This window comes from Pangasianodon hypophthalmus, chromosome 20 (assembly GCF_027358585.1).
Source record: "Pangasianodon hypophthalmus isolate fPanHyp1 chromosome 20, fPanHyp1.pri, whole genome shotgun sequence".
Taxonomy (NCBI): Eukaryota; Metazoa; Chordata; class Actinopteri; order Siluriformes; family Pangasiidae; genus Pangasianodon; species Pangasianodon hypophthalmus.
In genome coordinates, this window is record NC_069729.1 from 2,351,469 (window position 1) to 2,371,912 (window position 20,444).

The 20,444-nt window shown below is 41.0% G+C and overlaps 1 protein-coding gene across 13 annotated transcripts in view; it reads right to left on the reverse strand.

The window, feature by feature from the left end:
- The window catches only part of itpr1b (inositol 1,4,5-trisphosphate receptor, type 1b), a 110,808-nt gene that overhangs the window by 10,938 nt on the left and 79,426 nt on the right, over positions 1 to 20,444 (reverse strand). For 7 of the 13 annotated variants that reach the window (XM_026935780.3, XM_053226937.1, XM_026935787.3 and 4 more), the window contains 11 exons: positions 19,598 to 19,732; positions 17,973 to 18,080; positions 17,380 to 17,611; positions 14,295 to 14,417; positions 8,395 to 8,570; positions 6,215 to 6,379; positions 5,948 to 6,137; positions 5,633 to 5,728; positions 5,043 to 5,176; positions 3,798 to 3,963; positions 2,470 to 2,630 (listed from right to left, as the gene is read on the reverse strand). In XM_026935780.3, the coding sequence (XP_026791581.1) occupies positions 2,470 to 2,630; positions 3,798 to 3,963; positions 5,043 to 5,176; positions 5,633 to 5,728; positions 5,948 to 6,137; positions 6,215 to 6,379; positions 8,395 to 8,570; positions 14,295 to 14,417; positions 17,380 to 17,611; positions 17,973 to 18,080; positions 19,598 to 19,732 (1,686 nt within the window). The remainder of the gene's footprint in view (positions 1 to 2,469; positions 2,631 to 3,797; positions 3,964 to 5,042; positions 5,177 to 5,632; positions 5,729 to 5,947; positions 6,138 to 6,214; positions 6,380 to 8,394; positions 8,571 to 14,294; positions 14,418 to 17,379; positions 17,612 to 17,972; positions 18,081 to 19,597; positions 19,733 to 20,444) is intronic. The other 6 variants (XM_026935790.3, XM_053226942.1, XM_026935789.3 and 3 more) reach the window with 1 other exon arrangement.

The following is a 20,444-nucleotide window of genomic DNA, read 5'->3' on the forward strand; positions in this document are numbered from 1 at the left end:
TACACACATCCATACAGCAATATTTGTGTGTCATGACAGTCATATATGATATTTCGGGGAGGAAACTGGATCACAGATTGCCAAGTTCACATTTACTGTACAAGAATGGTTCAATTATTCATCACCTGTCCTGTGATGGCTAAAACAACACCACATAATCATCCGAACATTTGTTATACGGCGTTTGCTCTAGCAAAGGCTGCAGACGTCAGTCGAGCTCCTCATAACAACGACACAATTTACCAGAAGCTCTCTTTCAGTGACGTCACAAGCAATTTCAGTGGTCATGTGGCCAAACGATAAGTAAGCCCACTATTTTATCACTTCATTTATCTCATGTCACACTCAGAAGCGAAAGCTGAAAACCAGTTTGATGCTCACCACAGGAACATGTGTGTGTGTGTGTGTGTGTGTGAGTGTTTCAGAGCATGCAGATGCAGTCTGGCTTTTACTCTGGCTTTAATCAACAACAAGGAGGACATGTAAGTCATACGCTACATGGTTTCCCAGCTGGTGAATTTACCTGATTTATTCTATACACCCACAGTGTACCGCTGAACAAGTTTCAACCATCCCATCCTGTTCCTTGAGAAGCATCTGGTGTATTACACCAAATTTGTCCAAGTCTTTATGGATTACAGCAGTGCTGTTTAAATGCCTGCTGCACATGAAATATTTACAAATGGAGAATAATTACAAGGAACTGACCTATTAATTAATCTGTTCTAGCCTTTTGGTCTTTGGGTGTGTGCGTACGTGCAGAGAGTGGGTGGGTGGGCGTGTGTGTGTGTGTGTGTGTGTGTGTGTGAGATGTGAAGGCTGGCTAATCTTCAGGTCAGGTGCTTCCTCATAAGACCGCTCAGGAACTGGGCCAGTGCCCGGCGGATCAGAAACTGTGTCACCAACCAAACAGTGCGATGACTGCGTCAAGAGAGAAACCACTGGTAAAGTAGGGGCTTTCCTGCACACTTTTCCTTCTATAAAACTCCACGCTGCACCCTATAACTTTAGTGCTGCATTGCTGATGCGTCAAAGTGAGACAAATTGGGCTTACTGAAAAAAACGGATATAAAAAAAAAGGACAGCGTATCTGATAAAATTGAGCACGGAAGCCCTTTTAAGGCACTTCTGACCCTTTTTGGGGGGTTAATGCTTTCCAGGAGCTGTTGTGTCACAGTGGGATTCACGTTTCACTGAGGTTGTGATGGGGGAAGCATTTTTGAGGGAAGTTGAGGTAATCCTGGTCAAAGGAGGTCACTATTTCTTGGAGCAGAGCACACACATACACAGAAGACAGGGACATTCCCACAAGGCTTAGCTGCAATCACAGGGCCAACTCCTGCTCCTCTGGCCATACTACTGAAGTAAAATTTTTGTGTGTGTGTGTGTGTGTGTGTGTGTGTGCGCGTTCAATCGTTAGATGGCTTCTCTCATGCATTAACACATTCCGAGCTGCTGCCAAGACTGCTCTGAGTCTTAATGCAGACAGACAGATTGGGTAATAGAGCTCAGATTTAGGGCAAAAAAAACACGAGTTCTTTTAGCTCGTTACGTAACTGGGTGGGTTGACACAGGGTCAGAAGATGGATTTGCTGCGTGGAATGTAGTGGAAAATACTCAGCTAAACCACTCTCTCTAAGGAGCAGCTGCCCCTGACTTATGTGGGTGCTTTCACTCTAGTGATTGAGAGCTTTAGTGTTTATGAGGCCTTTACACATGTGCTGGACCATCTATACCCCCTCAAAAACCCTTATCGATGGTTTGTGAGTTAATTGGAATGTTTTTGGGTAGCCATGAACTTCCATCAGATGTAAAAGGTTTGTTCGGATTAAATAGATTTTGTTAAAACTTCCATTACTAAATTTCAGAGGAATTATTTAACTCTTCTTAAATATACTAATCGATGCTCTAAGTATTATAAGAAAACACACAGGAAAGAAACCTGATCAGATCTACAGTAAAACAGAAAAAGAAAAAGCTACGCCTTTGCAAAGCGGCAGAGTTTCTGGAAGTCTCTAAATGAATGTGTCTGAGTGGGCTTTGATTCTGGTTTTACTGTCAAAGGCTTTGTTGTCATTTCAAATGCGTCACGTTACGTACTTGTATTCCAGCGAACCTTAGAACTGATCTAAAGCTGCTGCATATGATGCAAAGCTTATGCAGAGCTGCATGTGAGTGCATGTAAGTTTGTAAAAGTTTCCGGATCATGATTCAGTGGTTCATTTACATTTCACTAAAAGCATGCAAAGTCTCTCATTACACCATCATTCTTGAAAAAACAACACACAACACGTCACCGTTCACATGCGAACGTATTGACGTAATATGTCACGATAACCTGTGGTGTCTTATGACATTTTTACGGCAGCAAATGTGTGGCGATCTATAGCACTGACAGAATGAACGCTAGGTCTTGAGGATAATGAAATTTTGCCGTGCAGGATTTTATCACTCGTAAATCGCTCTTACCCTGATCATCTCAGCAACGTAGCTCTCAGGTCCTGTGTACTCAGTCGAGTCCTTCACTTTAATAAGCACAATGAAGAACAGGTAATGCCACATGTTGTGCTCCACCTTGATGTGCTCCTCGAAAGTCACCGTCTTGTTGTCAAACTTGTCCCTCTCCAAGCCTGTCAGTGTATGCACACACACACACACACACACACACACAAATCACATAAAAGTTTTATGGAGTTTTATGGATGCCTTAATAAGGGACGAACATCAGAATAACAGCAGGAAATTATGACTGTTATAAGTAAAAATATCACATTCACACACTGGATTAAAACCAGTGATCCCCCAGGTGCTCTACTCAAGGTAACCTCCAGGTACTTTAGATTAAAGGTTCTTGGTTAAGACATTGCATTATTTAAAAAGTATGAAACACCACCCCTCCACCCCACCCCCAAAATCTGAGGAGCTGGATAATTGTTTTATTATTCCACTTTCAGTATTCCTTCAGTTCCTCACTTCTGAGAAGGGAAGTAAGTAGTCAACATACAAGTGTGTCTTATGGCGCGCGTGTGTGTGTGTGTGTGTGTGTGTGTGTGTCATGTGTCATAAGTAAATAGAGGTGATGGGTCTTGTGACAGTTACAAAAGGGTATTTTTGAGCTAAATGAAAATCGACCAGTGGAGTGAGGTTGCATCATCAGCATCAGCAAACTGTATTTGGGGAAAAAAAACATCGTGGAACTAAAGCGCATAAAACATGTTGATGACTGCAACAGGAAGTATTTCTGTCGTCATATTTAGAATAATGTAACACCTACAGGCAAATAACACAAGCACAATCCCAGTGAACTGTAGTTTCAGTAACAGCACTCATGATTCATGCTTTTGGGCAAGTCATTAAACCCCCCTCGCCCCCCACGTCTCCCCCCCAACACTTCTTCATGATGAAGGCTGTGAGAATCTGTGTTGTGTGTGTGTGTGTGTGTGTGTGTGTGTGTGTGTGTGTGTGTGTGTGTGTGTGAGCGAGAGAAGACACTCCCCCACAGTAGCAGCCATGACTAAACCTTCTGGGAAGAGAGAGTCTCGATGTTTACACTGTTTGAGTGAAAACAGCTCGTTCTGTGCCTGACAGTTGGGTTAGCCGCTTAATAAGGACTTCCTGATACACGTTGCAGAGATGAAACATAGCATCAAGTATGCACAAAATCACAAGTAATTCTGAAGAATTACACATCATCAAGTTCCCCCTGCTATGCATCATTTCATACTCTAAGCAATCAAGCGTTACTACTTTTTATTAATGCTTTATCAAAAACAGGGCCTGCATATGTGTCTACTCACCACAGATGAAGCAGGTGGTCTTGAGGACCTCCTCTTTCTTCTGCTTTTCACTTCTTAGATCAGCAAAGGTGTCGATAATGACACCAAAGATCAGGTTTAGGACGATGATGATGACCATGAAGAAGAACAGCAGGTCATAGATCACCCTAGCTGCAAACAAAGGCTCCTGGAAAGAAGAAAGCAGAGGGAGGAAGGAGGAGAGGTGGCAAAGTGATGCCAGTCTTTTAAAGGACATGGTACCATCATTTGGACTTGTGTATGAACTTTGCCTAGTGAGAACGTAGTTCACAAAATACAGGAAGAAAGTATTAACGTTGCGACCTATTAATAAGTGCAGTATCCATCGGCAAATAACCCCTGCTTTTTAAAACACTAAAGGCTAAATGTTTCTATCTTTGTTCTCAACACAGACAAAGACCTTAATGATAAACCTCCAGTCTCAATTCATTCATAACACATACGCCACAAAAAATGACTTCTTAGCAAGTGAAAATATTTTTTAATATCGTCCAATGTATCTAGTTTTTTTAAATTATAAAAATACAGTTTAAAAAAATCTAAGATTATTAAACCTTTTTTTTTTTTTTTTTTTTACCAATTTCATGCTTGATATTTGGCAGATAATTGTGCCAATATTAAGCATTTATTTCTAGAAAAGAGCAAAATTATCTGCTGACAGAATAAGGCAATATAAAACCTGAAATGAGTAAAAACATCTAAAAACAGACTAAATAATCTTATACTAGATTGATAATAATCTCTCAATAAGTCCCTTAATACTCATTTCCAATTATAGTATTTAGCAGACCTTCTTATACAAAGCGACTTACAGAAGTCTGTGTCAAAAAAAAAAAAAAGATTTCCTCACAATAGTACAAACAGGCTACAATCTAAAAGCCTGTTACATAGCTGTGTAGAAATAATGCTTATTTAAGTGTTCTCCTCTCACACGATGAGTGACACTGTAGTAGGCAATCATCTCTGTAATACACAAAATTGCTTATTAACTAATGATAATAGCCTGATTTCCCAGAAGTACTACATTATTAAACTAGAAAATATCCAAATTAATACTCTCCCCACAATATTCAGCAAAACAACACGTTTTAGAAACTAAGGTAGGTAATATTTGTGAAAGTAATGTGGTTATGAGGTAGTGAATGTGTTAGTGGTGTTTGTGTACTGCGCTGCTGTGAAGGGTGTGATTAGGTGACAAAGGCATTGTGTTTGCACTGTGTGTTGTACCTCTTTAGAAGGTTTTCGTAACACATCCCCAACTCCTCCACCACTACGAAGGCCGTGACTGAGTACAGTCACAATGCACATGAGCAAAGAGTCACATGTTCGCTCTTTATCCTCCACCACCACTGCAGCCACGGCTAGGGCAAAACATACACACACACACACACGACACGTTAAAACACGTACATACCAAACATACAAGCAGTCTTACACGTGCAATACACACACACTCGTGCATTCCTAATTTACAAAGGCACATAAACACACAGTGAGCCACTGTCACCTTTTTGTTCTGTAAAGGCATGCTGCAGGAATGAGGGATGAAGAAGGTCAACAATGTGCACACAATCATTATTTCTATTTTGAGACAATGACACAAACCAGTGATTATGACTTGTTTCCACAACTAAAGAAAAACCTTTTTATTGCCTCACGTAATATTATTATAATACAATACATTTATTTACATTTTCAAGGCAGGTTTTCAGTAGGTCTGGCAGCTCAGTCACTGGTATTAAGTGAAATGTTGCTTGCTTGCTGTGAATGAGAACATGCTGGAGATTGAATACACTTTGTGAAATAAGTGTACTTACATTCCACTGTGGCCTCTGCTGAACAGTTCTCCCCACCACCTTCTTTCTGACAAACCCCACCCGACAGGAACTCGCTCATCATAGTGGCGGTTTGCTCTATTAGATTGGAGAAACAGCCAGTGAAAAATTAAGTACACTTAAACCATCTTCAGTCAACAAAAGAAACATACAGAGTTCATGCAAGCTGGTGCCCGAATAGCCTTCATCGATTTTTGGATAAAGTAGTTTAAACTTCTGAAAATAAACATACTAATCTGATATTCTGATATTAGTAACCATAATGTAACCATTTTTTTTTGTCCTTGCTGTCCATACCGAGTGTTTTATTCGGGATTCGATCGACAGCCAGAATAAAGTCGTCCTTGAAGATAATGTAGCCGACGATGGAGAACAGATAGACAAGGATGAGCGCGAGCACGGCGGTGAGCACGATAGAGCGCCCGTTCCTCGTCACACTCTTTATCACGTTCAGCAGAGTTTCCTCTCGGTAGATCAGATCGAACAGCTGGACAGAAACGACGATGTGGTCAGAGAAAGAGTAGCATGTGTGTGTATGTGTGTGTGTTTGTGTGTTCACTTTACCAGCAGGCTATAGAAGAAGACATGTACGAAGACACCCAGGATGCAGATGATGAGGTAGAGGAGGTGGTACAGGAACTCCACATCCATGATCATGGCCTTATAACCCCGTGTGAACGTCCCCCGATTTCCCACAAAACTCATCAGGAAGATCACCTTATTGCACACCTTTGACAAGCACACACAAAAAACTGTGGTTGGTGAGCAGAAAAAAAATACAGACAGAATTTGTTTCAAGTAAACAAACTATATGATCCTGTGTCTTTTAAAAATGTAGGTAGTGCCTCTAAATTATCCTAATTTAAGAAAGGCCACGGGGATCAGATAGCGTTCCACACAATACCTTTAGTTTAGTGTGAAAAATGCTGTTTTCATTACAGCCTGATCACTAATATAACATACCGTATACATTACTGTGTTAACTAAGCCCCACAGTGTGTTAGAGAATCATAGTGAACGCCACTAACATGCACACAAACATGTGCGCACACACACACACACACACACACACACACACACACACACAAGATGTACTACATTGTAAGACCAGCACACAGTAAGCTGTGACAACCAAACGAAGGGGAAAAAAAGCCTTCCAGACTAAACTGTTTATATTCCAGCTCATTGCAGCTGGTCATTATCTGCACTGCTTAAATCACTTTCCCCACAGGATCAGTTACACTAAGGAGCACGAGAGAGAGAGAGAGAGAGAGAGACTGACTTGATTGTATTTAGAGAAACCAGCCACTGGTTCAGTATTAAAACAGTTACATAAACCCAATACAGCCAACCCATGGATGCTAGCTGCCTAAGAAGGTTTGTTAGCTACCAGTATGGAGTCATTGTAAGGAGACTGTTAGCTAGGTCAGTTTAGTGTTAACACGTCAGAAGAAGCTGTAGTTTTAGTTTACTTGTCTCAACAAATCTGCCGCTTTAACGTCCAAAAGTTTGAGTGTTGAATTGTATGGTGCAGTGGTACACAAAGTGGGGTCCATGATTTTTTTAATTTATTTTTTTTTTATAATCAGTTACAGCAGTGGAAATCACAAGACACCATTATCAAAGATGTATTTAATATTGAGTTCTCTGAGATGACTGGTCACTAGGGGCAGAAGATATGACGAAAATATACCACGATTCTCATTTCTACGATACACGACACGTATCACAATATATAGGTTTGCTCACAACCTGCCAGCTATACAGTAGTGTTGCATTAAAAAAAACTGTTCAATGATTTATATAACGTCTTCAAAATAAATGTATTCTATATTTTTAAAAAAGGTCAATTTTAAAACTGAAAAGGAGAAAAAATTTTAATCTGTATAAATTGTAACATTTTACAGTTTTAAAGATTAAGTGCAAAATTTTAACATCAAATCAGCTACTTTCGGTCAGTTACACTACATTTATTTACATTTTTTATAAAAAGATATCACATAGAGCTATAAATAATGTCAATTTGGACCAGTTCTCTCAGTGGAAAGTTTACGAATAAAAAAACAGAATATTATTGTGTGCATTTGGAAAAAAAAATTTAAAAAAAAGAAATCTGGGCTGAGGGGTCCATGGAATTTTTTTTTCCAGCTAAACAGGTCTGTGGCTTTGAGAACCGCTGGTGTAGTGCGGAAGACACCGAACTGTAACAAATATGAAGTGTCACCATGCACGCATTCTACAACCCACTTTACTAAATACAAACAAACACTGAATAAAGACTTAGGTTTTTTTTTAGGTAAATAAAAAAGTGGATGAAATGAGCAGTTATAATATTTATCTTAAATTTACAACGAAACAGAAAGCTCTGGAATTGCAGCACGAACAGCGCAGACGTGGTTAAACGATGTTTGTAGGCGTGACATGGCAAAGAACCAGGGCAACGTGTCACCACTGGAGTACACTCATGTTTGTGCTGACTTTAAATGTGTGTGTGTGTGTGTGTGTGTGTGTGTGTGTGTGTGTGTGTGTGTGAACTGAAGTAGAACACTGGTGGCCTTTTCACTGGCCAGGTTGTGTTTTAGCAGAAGGGTGTGAGGACAGGGAGGAATAGTCCAGTGACGCACTCCACACCTCAGCTCAACACAGAGTGCGCACAGAGAATGCAAAGGTTACTTTTGACACACACACACACACACACACACAAATCCTTTCAGTTACAAACACATAATCACACAGACACTCACGTTGAACGCCCCAAGCAGGAAGAGCGTGGGTTCGAGGCCCACAGAGAAGATGAGTCGCAGGATGGTGGACGCGATTAGAGCTCGGATCCCGTGAGGCTGCGGCAGCACAATCACAATGGCCAGAGACACCAACATGGCCGCCCACAACAACGCCGACAGATGAGGCTCAAGAGTTCCTGAAAGACAGAGACACATACAGACACACATGAACACAGACCTTTAGAGTCTGAACAGCTGAATCTAGAGGAGACATCATGCTCACGTATACAAGAAGTCACAAACAAGAAGTCTGTAGATATTTACCGCCTGCTACTGTTACTGCTTGTGGGTGTGAACCATTAGGTTTATTTTGCATTTAAGCATTGTAGGAAAACCAGGAAAAGAAAAAAACTGATTCTTCCAGTTTTTTGCACCAAACGCTGCTGAATGGGGACTAAACACAGGGGTAGAGAATGGGAGGGATGTTAGAATTTACTGGAGATAGTTTGATTTGCCACTTTACAGTGCATAAAATGTAGAAAATCTCAATTAGACACACACTTGCGTGTTACTGTCACATAAGTGAATGTCATCTGTCACCTGAGCTGTTATAGATATAGCCACGCTGGTTTTTCAGTGACGCGTGTGGCTGAAATTGGAGCATGTGTTTATAAAAAAAAAAAAAAACACCCAACAAGTGACTGTGATGGTTGTTCAGGTCTGATTTTGTCTATTGGGTTTAAAGGATTTTGTGTTGAGAAAACAAGACAAAACCAAAGTTTCTACTGCAAAGCACTTTTTTCCTAAACTTTCCTGACCCAACTCGCTTTCTTCTTCTTCTTCTCCTTCTACTTTTCCTGTTCCCAGACATCCTAATTTGCATTTACCCAAACCATGAGTCACTTGGCTGAATTGTATTTACGGAAAATAAAACAATAGAAAAGAATGGCACGTGACTAGAGCAAAGTCTATTCCTAGGAACTCTGAGTGCCTCATGGAGCAGACCAAAAAAAAAGAGAAAGACACACACACACGCCTGACTTGTGCGGAAGTGCAAACGCAGTGGATTCACCTGCTGAACATGCTCTGGCACATTCTAACTCCCCGAGGAAAGGACGAGTTGATAAAAAGAGAAGGGAGTGAAAGCCAGATTACATAAATCACAAAGTGTGACATATTCAAATGAGGCTTAAGTGTGAGTCTGTGTACCTGGCTTCCAGGACCTGCCCTGAACTATCACACACACACACACACACACACACACACACCTATCAGGGCCAAACATGTGCAAGTGTCCATGTGCGTGTGTAACTGTGTGGGAAGAAGAGAGTTAGTTGGATTTGTGGGATCTATAGAGAAGCAACGTTTAAGCCCCTAACTCCCTCCATCCCTTTCTCTTTCTCTCTCTCCCTCCCTCGTGCGGAGATCAAATGGCAGGTGCTGGTTACATAATGCAGGGCGCTAAAAATAGCGATCGTCTGCTGAAAGATGCATGAGCGTCGGTCTGAGAAAGGAGAGGAGCTCCGGCCCACAGGGCCCGCAGCCAGCAGCACAGCCAGAGCCACACGTCACCAGCTCCCTGCCTGCCTACATCCATTCATCTGTCTAACCATACACACACACACTCACACACTCACACAGAGAGAGCAGTGCCTGATGGTGGGTCAGGGAAGGATAGGCCCTCATTTACTCTTACCTCCTGAATTCCAAATGCTGCAGTGAGTCACAAAGTCCCTGATCATTTATCCTGAATACCTAAAACATACAGTGGAGAAGGTGCAAGTGTGCAGGTGTGTGTGTGTGTGGATGAGAGAGAGAGAGAGAGAGAGAGAGAAAGACAGAAAGCAACTTGTAGTTACAAGTGTCTTTGCGTTTGTGTGTGTGTGTGTGTGTGTGTGTGTGTTTGGGGGCTACTGTTCAGTACTGGACCAGCAGACACTGACCTAAATCCTAGTGAGGAGGCGTGGAGAAGGGAGAGGCGAGGGGAGAACCGGAGAAGAGGAGAGCAAAACAAGAGGCAACAATAATAAATAGGGGGAACTGAGCATGGAATTAAGGGAAGATTCACTCCAGGGGTTGGAAGATTTGGGACACTAAAAGAACTCAGGTTGAGACAAGCCTTTGTGTTGTCCACACACACACACACACACACACACACACACACAGACTGCTTACTTTCACACACACAGTGTAAAACACTGTGCATAATAAAAACATAAAATGAACTCAATCAGGAGAATGTGCTTGACTGGGCTGTGCTCTAAAATAAAGAGATGCAAACTTTAAAGAGAACAGAGCAATGAAAGAAAAGGAGAGAGTAAGCAGAAAATATACAAAGATTTGTTATTGTTTTTCATCACTGAGCATGCACTGAGCTGAATTTTTCGGCCTTCACGCTTCAGATGCAACAATTAGATGATCAAAAGAATGTGTGTAGGAACCCAAAACAGCACTTCCCTTATTCCTCGTTAAAGTTCGTTAATGTTCAAGCTGCTGGAAGCTTATTAAAATGACAATGATCCTCTATGATGAAGATACAGATATGCCAGCACCATATATTACAACCCAACCTGTTTTTATATGCGTTAAAGATTTACTAGATTATTTTTAAAAGGCGGCCATTCGTTGAATCTGCTTTTGCTCTTTCGTGCGTCGCTCATGGTGACCTGAACTGAACCAGCGTGTGGTGGCGACTGGCTTGCTCTTGGCTGTGGGAAGAATTTTGGCTACAGAAGCCCCATGTAAAAGGCAACATGGCTGGAAGGCTCGAGTCGATGAGGAAGCTTTAACAAAAGAGAGCTCGCTGCCTGACCCAGGCCTGAACAATACACAGTTTATACCTCTCAAAGCACGGCTTTTCACTTTAACACTGCAACTGCAACAATGGCAGGACTCATCTCTCACACACACACACACACACACACACAGCCAGAGTGAGAAAAAGAGAGCGAGAGAGAGAAACCAAACAAAGATAAAGAGGGGATAAAAAGAAAGATAGAAATTAGGAACGCCACTGCAGTAAAAGGAAGAGCGAGAAAAGAGTTGTTCCGGAAAAGTCTACAGACCGCTCGCACTTTTATGCAAAATTTGACGGGGGTACAGGGGGGACGGGACAGAATAGAAATAAAAAAAAAAAAAAAACTAAATATGGCAAAAATGTTTTTCTATGCTTGGCTGAGATGGAAACATTGATCTAAAACTAGATGTGAAAAAGAGTGATGGAAACAGGTTTTTTGAATAAACGATGAGGTAGGGATCGTAAATCACATGTTTGAGAGCTATATCTAAATATATCTAATCACAAACACGGCCACAGAGGAACTCGTGCGCTGTTTGGACAAAACGACACGAAAATCTTTTTTTCAATTATATTAACGAATGCATTAACATTAAACTTCACCGTGACCCTGTCCAGGATAAAGCACTTACGGAACGTGTTCTATAGTCCGTGTGTGTGTGTGTGTGTGTGTGTGTGTGTGTGTGTGTGTGTTCAGCTTAAACAGAGAGAGGGTCTGAAGATGTTCAGGCACCCAGTTGTGCTCTATAACTGATCTAACTTAGAGCTATGTAGGGCCGAGTTTTCAAGGCCAAAAGCTCAGGTTCAAGAGGCAGCTGTCACATTACACACACACACACACACACACACACACACACACACAAAAGAAGTTTAAACACTAAAGCTAAACTAGAATGCAGTGATCAGATTGCAGGGTGATGCAACTATCAGTACAACAGACAACAACCACACTGTGCACACAGGATTACACCATCATGGATCAGACACGGGACTATCAGCAGGAAATCTCTGTGTGAGTGTGTGTGTGTGTGTGTGTGTGTGTTTCATTTACCTGATAAGCAGAAGTGAGCAGTTTACTAATGTCGAAATAGCATTTTGTAGTTTGTTTATTATTGTGGTTCCTTTATTTATATTTTATTTATTTTGTATGTTGTTGCAACTGTAAATATTTAATCAATTTGGTAGGAAATGGAAAAATGGGAGGAGAAAAATTGTTGTTAAAATTAATCCATATCCAGTCTACAGAGACAGACAGAGAGAGAGAGAGAGAGAGAGAGAGAGAGAGAGAGAGAGAGAGCCAAACAGTGGTTATTGTTACTGAAGTTACTGATATCTTGTGAGACAAATAGATCATGGGTTTGTTTTCTAAATTTCTTCAGGTAACCTTGACGTTCCTTAGGTGCCTCGAGGTGAGATGCAAAACATACTTTAACAGACAAGGTAATAGTTTTGTTTTGTTTTTTGTTAAAAAAAAAAAAAAAGGTTGAAAAGGGCATTCTTAGAGGGAGAGCTTACCAAACTGAATTTTCAAGATGTCAAAGGAATGGGCAAAATGAAACAGGAAACAGTGAACTAGCCACAACACTGTCTGCATCTGATGAACAACAGGTAAAGGCCATTTCCTTAAAGATACCAAAACTCAAAACATAAAAACAAGTCAATTGTTTGTTTATCATGAGGCAGAGTCAGAAGTTTCTAGGAAATGGTCTTGCAGAACATGTTGCAGCAAAGAAACCATTTTCTACAGAAATGCAAAGCAGAAGTCTTATAGAAAGTCTTACAAAACACTGAATTTAAATTAGAGTTTTTGGTTCACATGGGAACTAGAAGTGCTGGTGAGAAGTACACAGCTACATGTGTGCAGGTTTTGGGGTGTATTTTCATCAGTGCTATAGGGGAAAGGTCAAAAACTATGTTAGATGAACATTCAGAAATGCAGATTTGTTCCATCATGTTTATTTAATAAAAACGTCCGAGTGGTAAAAACTAATTTTCTGAATTTCTGATAATGTTTCTCCACACGTGGACCAAATCGGACAATTCCAGTATTAAATCAGGCACTACAGCTTCTGCTTCAGTATTTACCACACTGAGAGAGAGAGAGAGAGAGAGAGAGACAGAGAGACAGAAAGAATCCAAAACACTACTATGTTATACAGCTGGATATCCTGAAGAATAATAACAGGTTTTGTCGTAAGCAGCATTAGAACTGTGTCCAGAGGCAGAATCGGGCCACAGCTTTGCCCTGGCTTTGTGAAGCTCCAGATTACACCCTGAGAAAATTCGGTCAGGTTCTTCCCATCCGTGTTTCACCTCTTGCGTGGCAAGTGTGTTGCATGTTTATACACGGCGACAGGTTTACACCAAATTACCCCTATAAAACACTTTTAGCTGTGTGTGTAATGTGTAAACCCAGCACAGAGACGTGAGAGTTTGGCCAGTTCTGGGGAAAAATATTTCTATTCCTGTTTTTTATTTTGTTGTATATGCTCAGTGGCTCTGCTTTTTCATTTAACTGTCACATTCCAAAACATTCGCTGGGCATGCACTGTGTTTATTAGGACTGACATCTATACGGTGTTTGATGCTGTCGGTTTCCTTCCTTTTCTTGTGCCTCTGAGTTGAACAGACCTGTGATCTTCTACACAGTGTTTTCAGGACCCTGAGGCCTGCTGTGCATCTCAACAGTGATCTAGCCAAGAAGCCCAGAGGCTTATTATCAGTCATATGTGCACATAAGTAAGTGTGTGTGTGTGTGTGTGTGTGTGAAGCGTTCAAGTCTGTAAGCAACTGGACAGTAACCGTTTTGCCTGCTCTGGCTCTCTAATTTAACACATTGAATTAGAATTTAAAAATATATAAATAAAAAAAAGTTTTCATCAAAGAGTAAAGAGGCGTGGCCTTTGTAACTGTCAGTCCCAGTGAAGGAGGCGTGGCCTTTGTAAGTGTCAATCCCAGTGACGGAGGCGTGGCCTTTGTAACTGTCAGTCCCAGTGAAGGAGGCGTGGCATCTGTAACTGTCAGTCCCAGTGAAGGAGTTAAAACTGACCCTGTTCAATTACTTATGGACAGCAACATGTATACTACATGTCTATACGTCTCTACATGTACGAGTGTGTCTCACCTCCGCGGACTCCCTCCAGCGGGTAGAAGAAGGCCACGAGCAGGTTCATGAGGACAGCCAGGTTGAAGGAAATGCTGCTCCAGAAGGACATGTTTCTTGAGCACCAGTACAGAATGGGCTGAGCTAAAGAGGACAGGAAAGAGAGAGAGAGACAGAGAAACAGACAGATAGCATACACACTCACTCACAAAACTTATCCACACATGAACATCTTAATGTATGCACTTACTAAACCTATGGACTCAATACAAAGCTTAGAACACACATGCAAACAACTACAACATGGGGGATGCAGCTGCATTCACCCAACACACACTGTTAGCAAACAGACAACATGTCTTAAGACCTGATACTACACACACTAGTGCATGCACACACACATCTGCGCTTCTGTGCATCAAAAGGTTATCAGTCATAAACATATTGTGATTATTATTAAATCCTTTAACCGTAGAACTCTGTCTAAGTGGCTTTTGGGAAGAGATTTAAAAAGTGCAAGGACTGTGTTCATTATTTATTTAGCAAATTGTTTTGTTTTGTTTTTTTGACTTGTTTTGTAGAATTGAACAAACTTGTACACAGGCATCTGCAAGTCCTCAAACAACCTCAGGTGGAAGTCTGGTGTAATGCTACCAGGCACTTATTCTGTTACGGTTGGTGGATGTACAGTAAGGTTGGAGTGTTTATCTCTGTGATTAGCTCATCTTTACAGCACCTGTTCTGCCACACTCCCTGTCCCACTGTCATCGTTTGATTCATTCATTCATTCAGTCACTCTATATTAATTTGGTTTTGCAGAGTCCCATTTGCAAGGCTGAGGCTAATTTAACAGGAGCACATGTTCTACATATCCTAAAGACAAGCCCCTGATAGAGAACCGGTGGAACATTAACAGTTAAAGGGCATACATGGGCTGGTTTCCAGGGAAACCTCCAAAACTTCTATTCAAAGCTGGTCAAACGAACTTGCGAAGCACATTCGAACCGCTGACCTTGGAGCACAACCCATTTACTTAACTGAATCTCCTGAGCTTTATATTTAGTTGGTACTCCATACATACCATCCCTTTGAAAAGGAAAAATTTGTTCAAAGTCTAGAATCTGTAAAAGCCTCGTCGGTCATGCGGTGCTTGTGAAATTGCACTAATTAACCAGCAAGGTCAGATTTTTCTAAAGAATAAAAAACAGGAAATTCATTCAGTGCATAACAACCCGAGTCTATGGACAATCTCATCCAATCTCATCCATGGATTCATTTTAACTCAACTAAAAATTTAGTTGTTTTTCCAATTCTGTCCGGTTTTTAATTGGTTCGTAGGTGCTCAGTCTGTAGACATACTCATTCATGGGTCCTACGCTGCACCTGTTACAAAGTTTTATGTGCTACTGATGTTAACCATCTGGTTTCAAAGGTTAATTTTTCTCATTCACAATTTTCCTTTTTTGTCTTTATGAAACAGACATGAATATCAGGTTAGACTACAAGCTAGCGCTAGATGTATTTCTTAGCAGTAACACATGGAAGACTAGACAAATAACAATAATGATGCTTTCTTATGCATTCCGGCTAAACATTATTAAATAATCTACTTCTGTTTAAGCACTCTGCAGTATGGTAGTAAAAGGGAGCAATAACTATCCTTACTTCTAGCTATGCTGAGTTACTTAGCAGTTTTAACTCAGACGAGTAAGATCATTCACGTTTGTTGTGTGTCAAACCAACATCAGTTTTCGGTTAAAGCCTGAATATTTCACTGACAAGGTAAAATTCCCACAAGACTAGTCTTCTTCATCGCAGTGCAACATTTCCTGCGAGTTGCTATCTGCTTACAGCATTGCATTTAATCAGGGAAAGTGTTATTTCATAAAATACTGTTCAAAACAGATACAAGAGATTGTGTCTTCATCATTTACCAAAACAATGTGGAAATGCATTTTTTATCTTAAAAAAAAAAACATTAGCCACCCCACTTAACAAATCCTATAGCACAGTTTAAGGGATATGTATTTTTTTCTTTTAGGTGAGATGATCATCAGTTCCACTATAACCATACGTCATTGTGTCACATTTTGTTATCACCCTATACCTTCACACCCCTAGTGCCAACGGAAAAGGCTTCTGCCTCTGAGGTTTTGAACTGATAAGAAACTGCTGTTGTGTGGAGAAAGATCATTCACACACTCCCACTGAGGAAGAAGCAACACTGTGAATCCTTACACTTACAGCCTTCTACTATAAAATAGCATTATTTTCTATTACTTTTTTACCAAGACATCCCGACACCACCGAAGTAAATTGGGCCTACCGGTATACAAGGTTACACTGCCCTTATTCCAATTACCAAGGGCTCTTTGGCGCCATGTAATTAGAATATAAGAATCTAATACAGAATAAGCAGAAACAAATGAGCTCTCTTCCTCTCTCACTGGACAGAAATTGCTAATATTATTGCCTGCTGTTTTTTGTTTCTTCTCAACCTTGCACGTCATTTCATTCCTTTTCTTTTCACAAAGCACTTGCCATTTTTCTCAGCTCTCACTCACTTCCTCCAGCTCTCCCTCCAAATTTTATTAACAGAAGCGAGGCTTGATCGTTTGCCTTCATTTCTCCTGAGGTATCTCTCATCCTTCCTCCTAGATTCAGAGCTCTTTTCTTTTCCTCCCACGTGTTTCGTCATCCTCAACACACACCTGAACTTTTATCAACCCCTTCCTCCTACTTGTGCTCTCCTTGCACTCTCTCTTCTCCCTCTCTCCTTCCCTCCTCCAAAGGAGATGCTGATAAATCTGCTTGTTCTTCAGGGAGCTAGATGAGAGCTACATGTCTATTTTTACCCAGATGTTTTCTACTCTGCCTGCAAATAAAGATTATTACACTTATAAGATTGTATGCTCATGCCTTAACTTACATTAGAATTAACTTATATTTTCTACTTTAACTGCTTTACACACCCTCCTCACGCCCCTGGTGTAATGAGGTCAGGGTTTTCCGTGAGGAAGATGCCCTGAACTGCTGCACCCGGCGAGTGAGAGAGTGTGTAAATCACCTTATTTAGGACATAGAGGAAGTGAGAGGGGCCACGCACAGGGCACGGAGTCTGCGCTACCAGAGGTCTCTTGAGTACCTCGCAGTTTCTTCTGCCAGTTCATCTCATTGAAGAGGTCCTCAGAGCGCAGGAAGAAGTCGTTGATTTTGCTGCCCTGTTCGTCTCGCTCCGTGGTGTAGTACACACGCAGCTTGGACTCCTGTGTGAGGAACTCGCAGATGTTGGGCACGGGGAAGACGATCTGCTCCATGGTGCGGTCCAGGCGCACGATCTGAGCAACAACCACAGGTTACATTCACCCCTAACTCCTGGTGAAACCATCACGAGTAGAGTGTGCAGTCTATACATTAGAATAAATATGCATTTGCAGTGTGTGTATAGCTTTTCTAAGACGCCTGACTCAGGCCATGACGGCTTACTAATTAACTAACAAATTATGAAAATTAAAAAGCTAAACAGCAGTCCTAGCTTAAACACTGGGATTACAGTGTTCATGAACAGCCACCTGTCCTCGTACCAGTTTTCTTCTAATATGCATGCAATCATATTACACAACTGCCATGGTGTCTTTCAGGGAGTAGAATCTGAGAAAAGGAGATCCAAAATGGCTGCCAGAAACAGGAAGTACAGACCTCTATTTGAGCTGTGTGCTTGGCATAGAACTCCAGAGCTTCGTCGCCCTCACCGTACGTTCCTCCTGCTTTCAGCATGGCCTGCAGCTCCTTGTTATGTCTGGCCAGCTGCAGATATGTTCAAAAAGAAAAGTGATATACACTCTGTGTGTGTGTGTGTGTGTGTGTGTGTGTGTGTGATATGGTTATGTCAAATATGCATGTTATTCAGTGCGCACATACCATTAATTGGATATGTTTCGTTTTTCTACATTACGCAAACAGCGCCAGAGAAAGAGACAGAGAAAAAAGCTTGCCTCTATTTGTATCAAAACACGGACAGCTCTTAGAGGGACAGCGTTATGTGCAGCCATAAAGCCTCAATAAAAACAAATAAGTATTTACTGGCAAAGAGACACCAGAGCCGACTCAACATCAGAGTCATCTGTGTGTCCAACCAAACGAACATGGCAATAAAGGATAGATTATATAGGTTATAGTTATAGATTATATAGGTTATATCGTCTATGTTAAGGAAACTAATACTGTTAAAGTGAATTAATTGGCGTATATAAACATACTGATTACATTATTGACATAATCAGATTTACTAATCTACAGGGTGCAAGATTTTTTTTGTTTAGAAACATTTAACGAAGGCAGAAAAATCCTCTAGAATATAATGTTCCTGAACTGCTGTGAGTCTGTCACAGTAATTCACAGTTGACTCGAGGTCAGGGGTGTTGGGTCCACATTGGCTTTGTACGTGTCATACGCCGGCTCAGACACATCAAACAACATGACGCTCCAGCTTCAGGCATCAAAGAACTCTGACTACACAGTGACAGACAAGAGCCAACAGCCAATCAGAGGAGAGACAGTGAGAAATCAGTCCTGTAGTGAGAGAGTATAGTGAGTATATTACACTATAAGAGGAAAATGGATTCAGGCATGATGGAGGTTTAGCTTTTTGAGGTTTGATGGAAGCTTGATGGAGTTTTGCTGAAGAGGTAAGACTTTTATCTGTTCTCTAATTTGGTGGCAATCTAGTGAATGATGATGATACTCAGCTGATTTAACCTTGTTGAGAAATTGTTATGCAGTTATAATACTGTTTAGCTAGAGAACTCATAATAACCCGCTATTGGGAGGTGTGTTTCTCTGTAGTTTTGAACACAGGGCCAGAGTGAGTCATCAGGGGTGTCTGCTTGCCCCGATTACATAATAAAGATTAGGTAATAAAATACACGGAGACCACAGATCTGCCTAGTTTTCCCGTGAAATATCAGAGATGCTGAACTTCCAAAATTTTACATCCATAAGATTTGAATAAAATTATTTTGTGTATATGTAAATGCACTCAATAAATGAGTACTAATGAGGCTCTGCATTTTTGCAGATACAATGATGATATGCAAAAGCTTTCATTTAAGGAGTCTTTTTAAATCAAACTTGGACAAAGTTTTCTTTTCCCAGTTCGTGAGAGTTTTTTTCCCGATCCTTAAGTGCTTTAATTCCTTACAGCATTTATGTAACTGGTTCGTGATCCACATAATTACATGAAAAATTGTATGCAAATTTGTGTGTTTATATACACTTGCACCTAGGTATTTGCATGAGACTGTGAACTGTGTGTGAACATGTACCTGATGGGCCAGGATGTAAATGTTGTGGCCAACATTGCGCGGGGAGGCAGCGTGCTCTTCCTCGCCCTCCCCGTCCTCCTCAGAGTGCTCCACTTCCACCTCTCCTTGCATGTACGCCTTCTTTATCACCTCCACCTGCATGCATCAACCACATACACATGTGAGAGTGTGTGTGTGTGTGTGTGTGTGTGTGTGTGTGTGTGTGGGTGTGTGTATGTGTGGGTGTGTGTATGTGTGAGAGAGAAACTGAGCATGGGTGTGCACGTGCTTTGTTTAGGCATGCACATTTGTGTGTCAATGATTAGAGTGTGTGTGCATGCTTTCACTACAGTGCAAAAACAGGCACACCTGCAGAAACATGTCTTCATGAAATCAACAGCACATGCAGCATTCCACAACCTGGTTAAAGGAATACTGTACATCGGCAGTGTGTATGCACAATGATCACAGACAGGAATTTCAAAATGTTTCCTTGTATTGAGAAAAGGATAGAAAACCATTTTATTCCAAACAAAAAGGTAATGGAAGTCTAAGGGCAGTCAATAAACATTTATGCAAAAGGAGTATTTTTGTAGAGCACTTTCATGAATTCTTCAGTCAAAGATGTTAGTAAATAAAGCTATAAAACTATATAAATCATCATTTCAGGGAAGAATCTGTGGTTATGCCAAACTTCCCAGTGTAGTTCTGAGCACGTATGAACACCGAAAACTCCATAAGATCCATAACAGCTTTGTTAAGACATTCTCTCACGTCTTTCTCATTCTAACAACTTTATTTTTAGGGATGTAGTTTCGAATTCACGTTATATATACTCGGGCACCAACAACTGCCCCTAGAGCTCCAT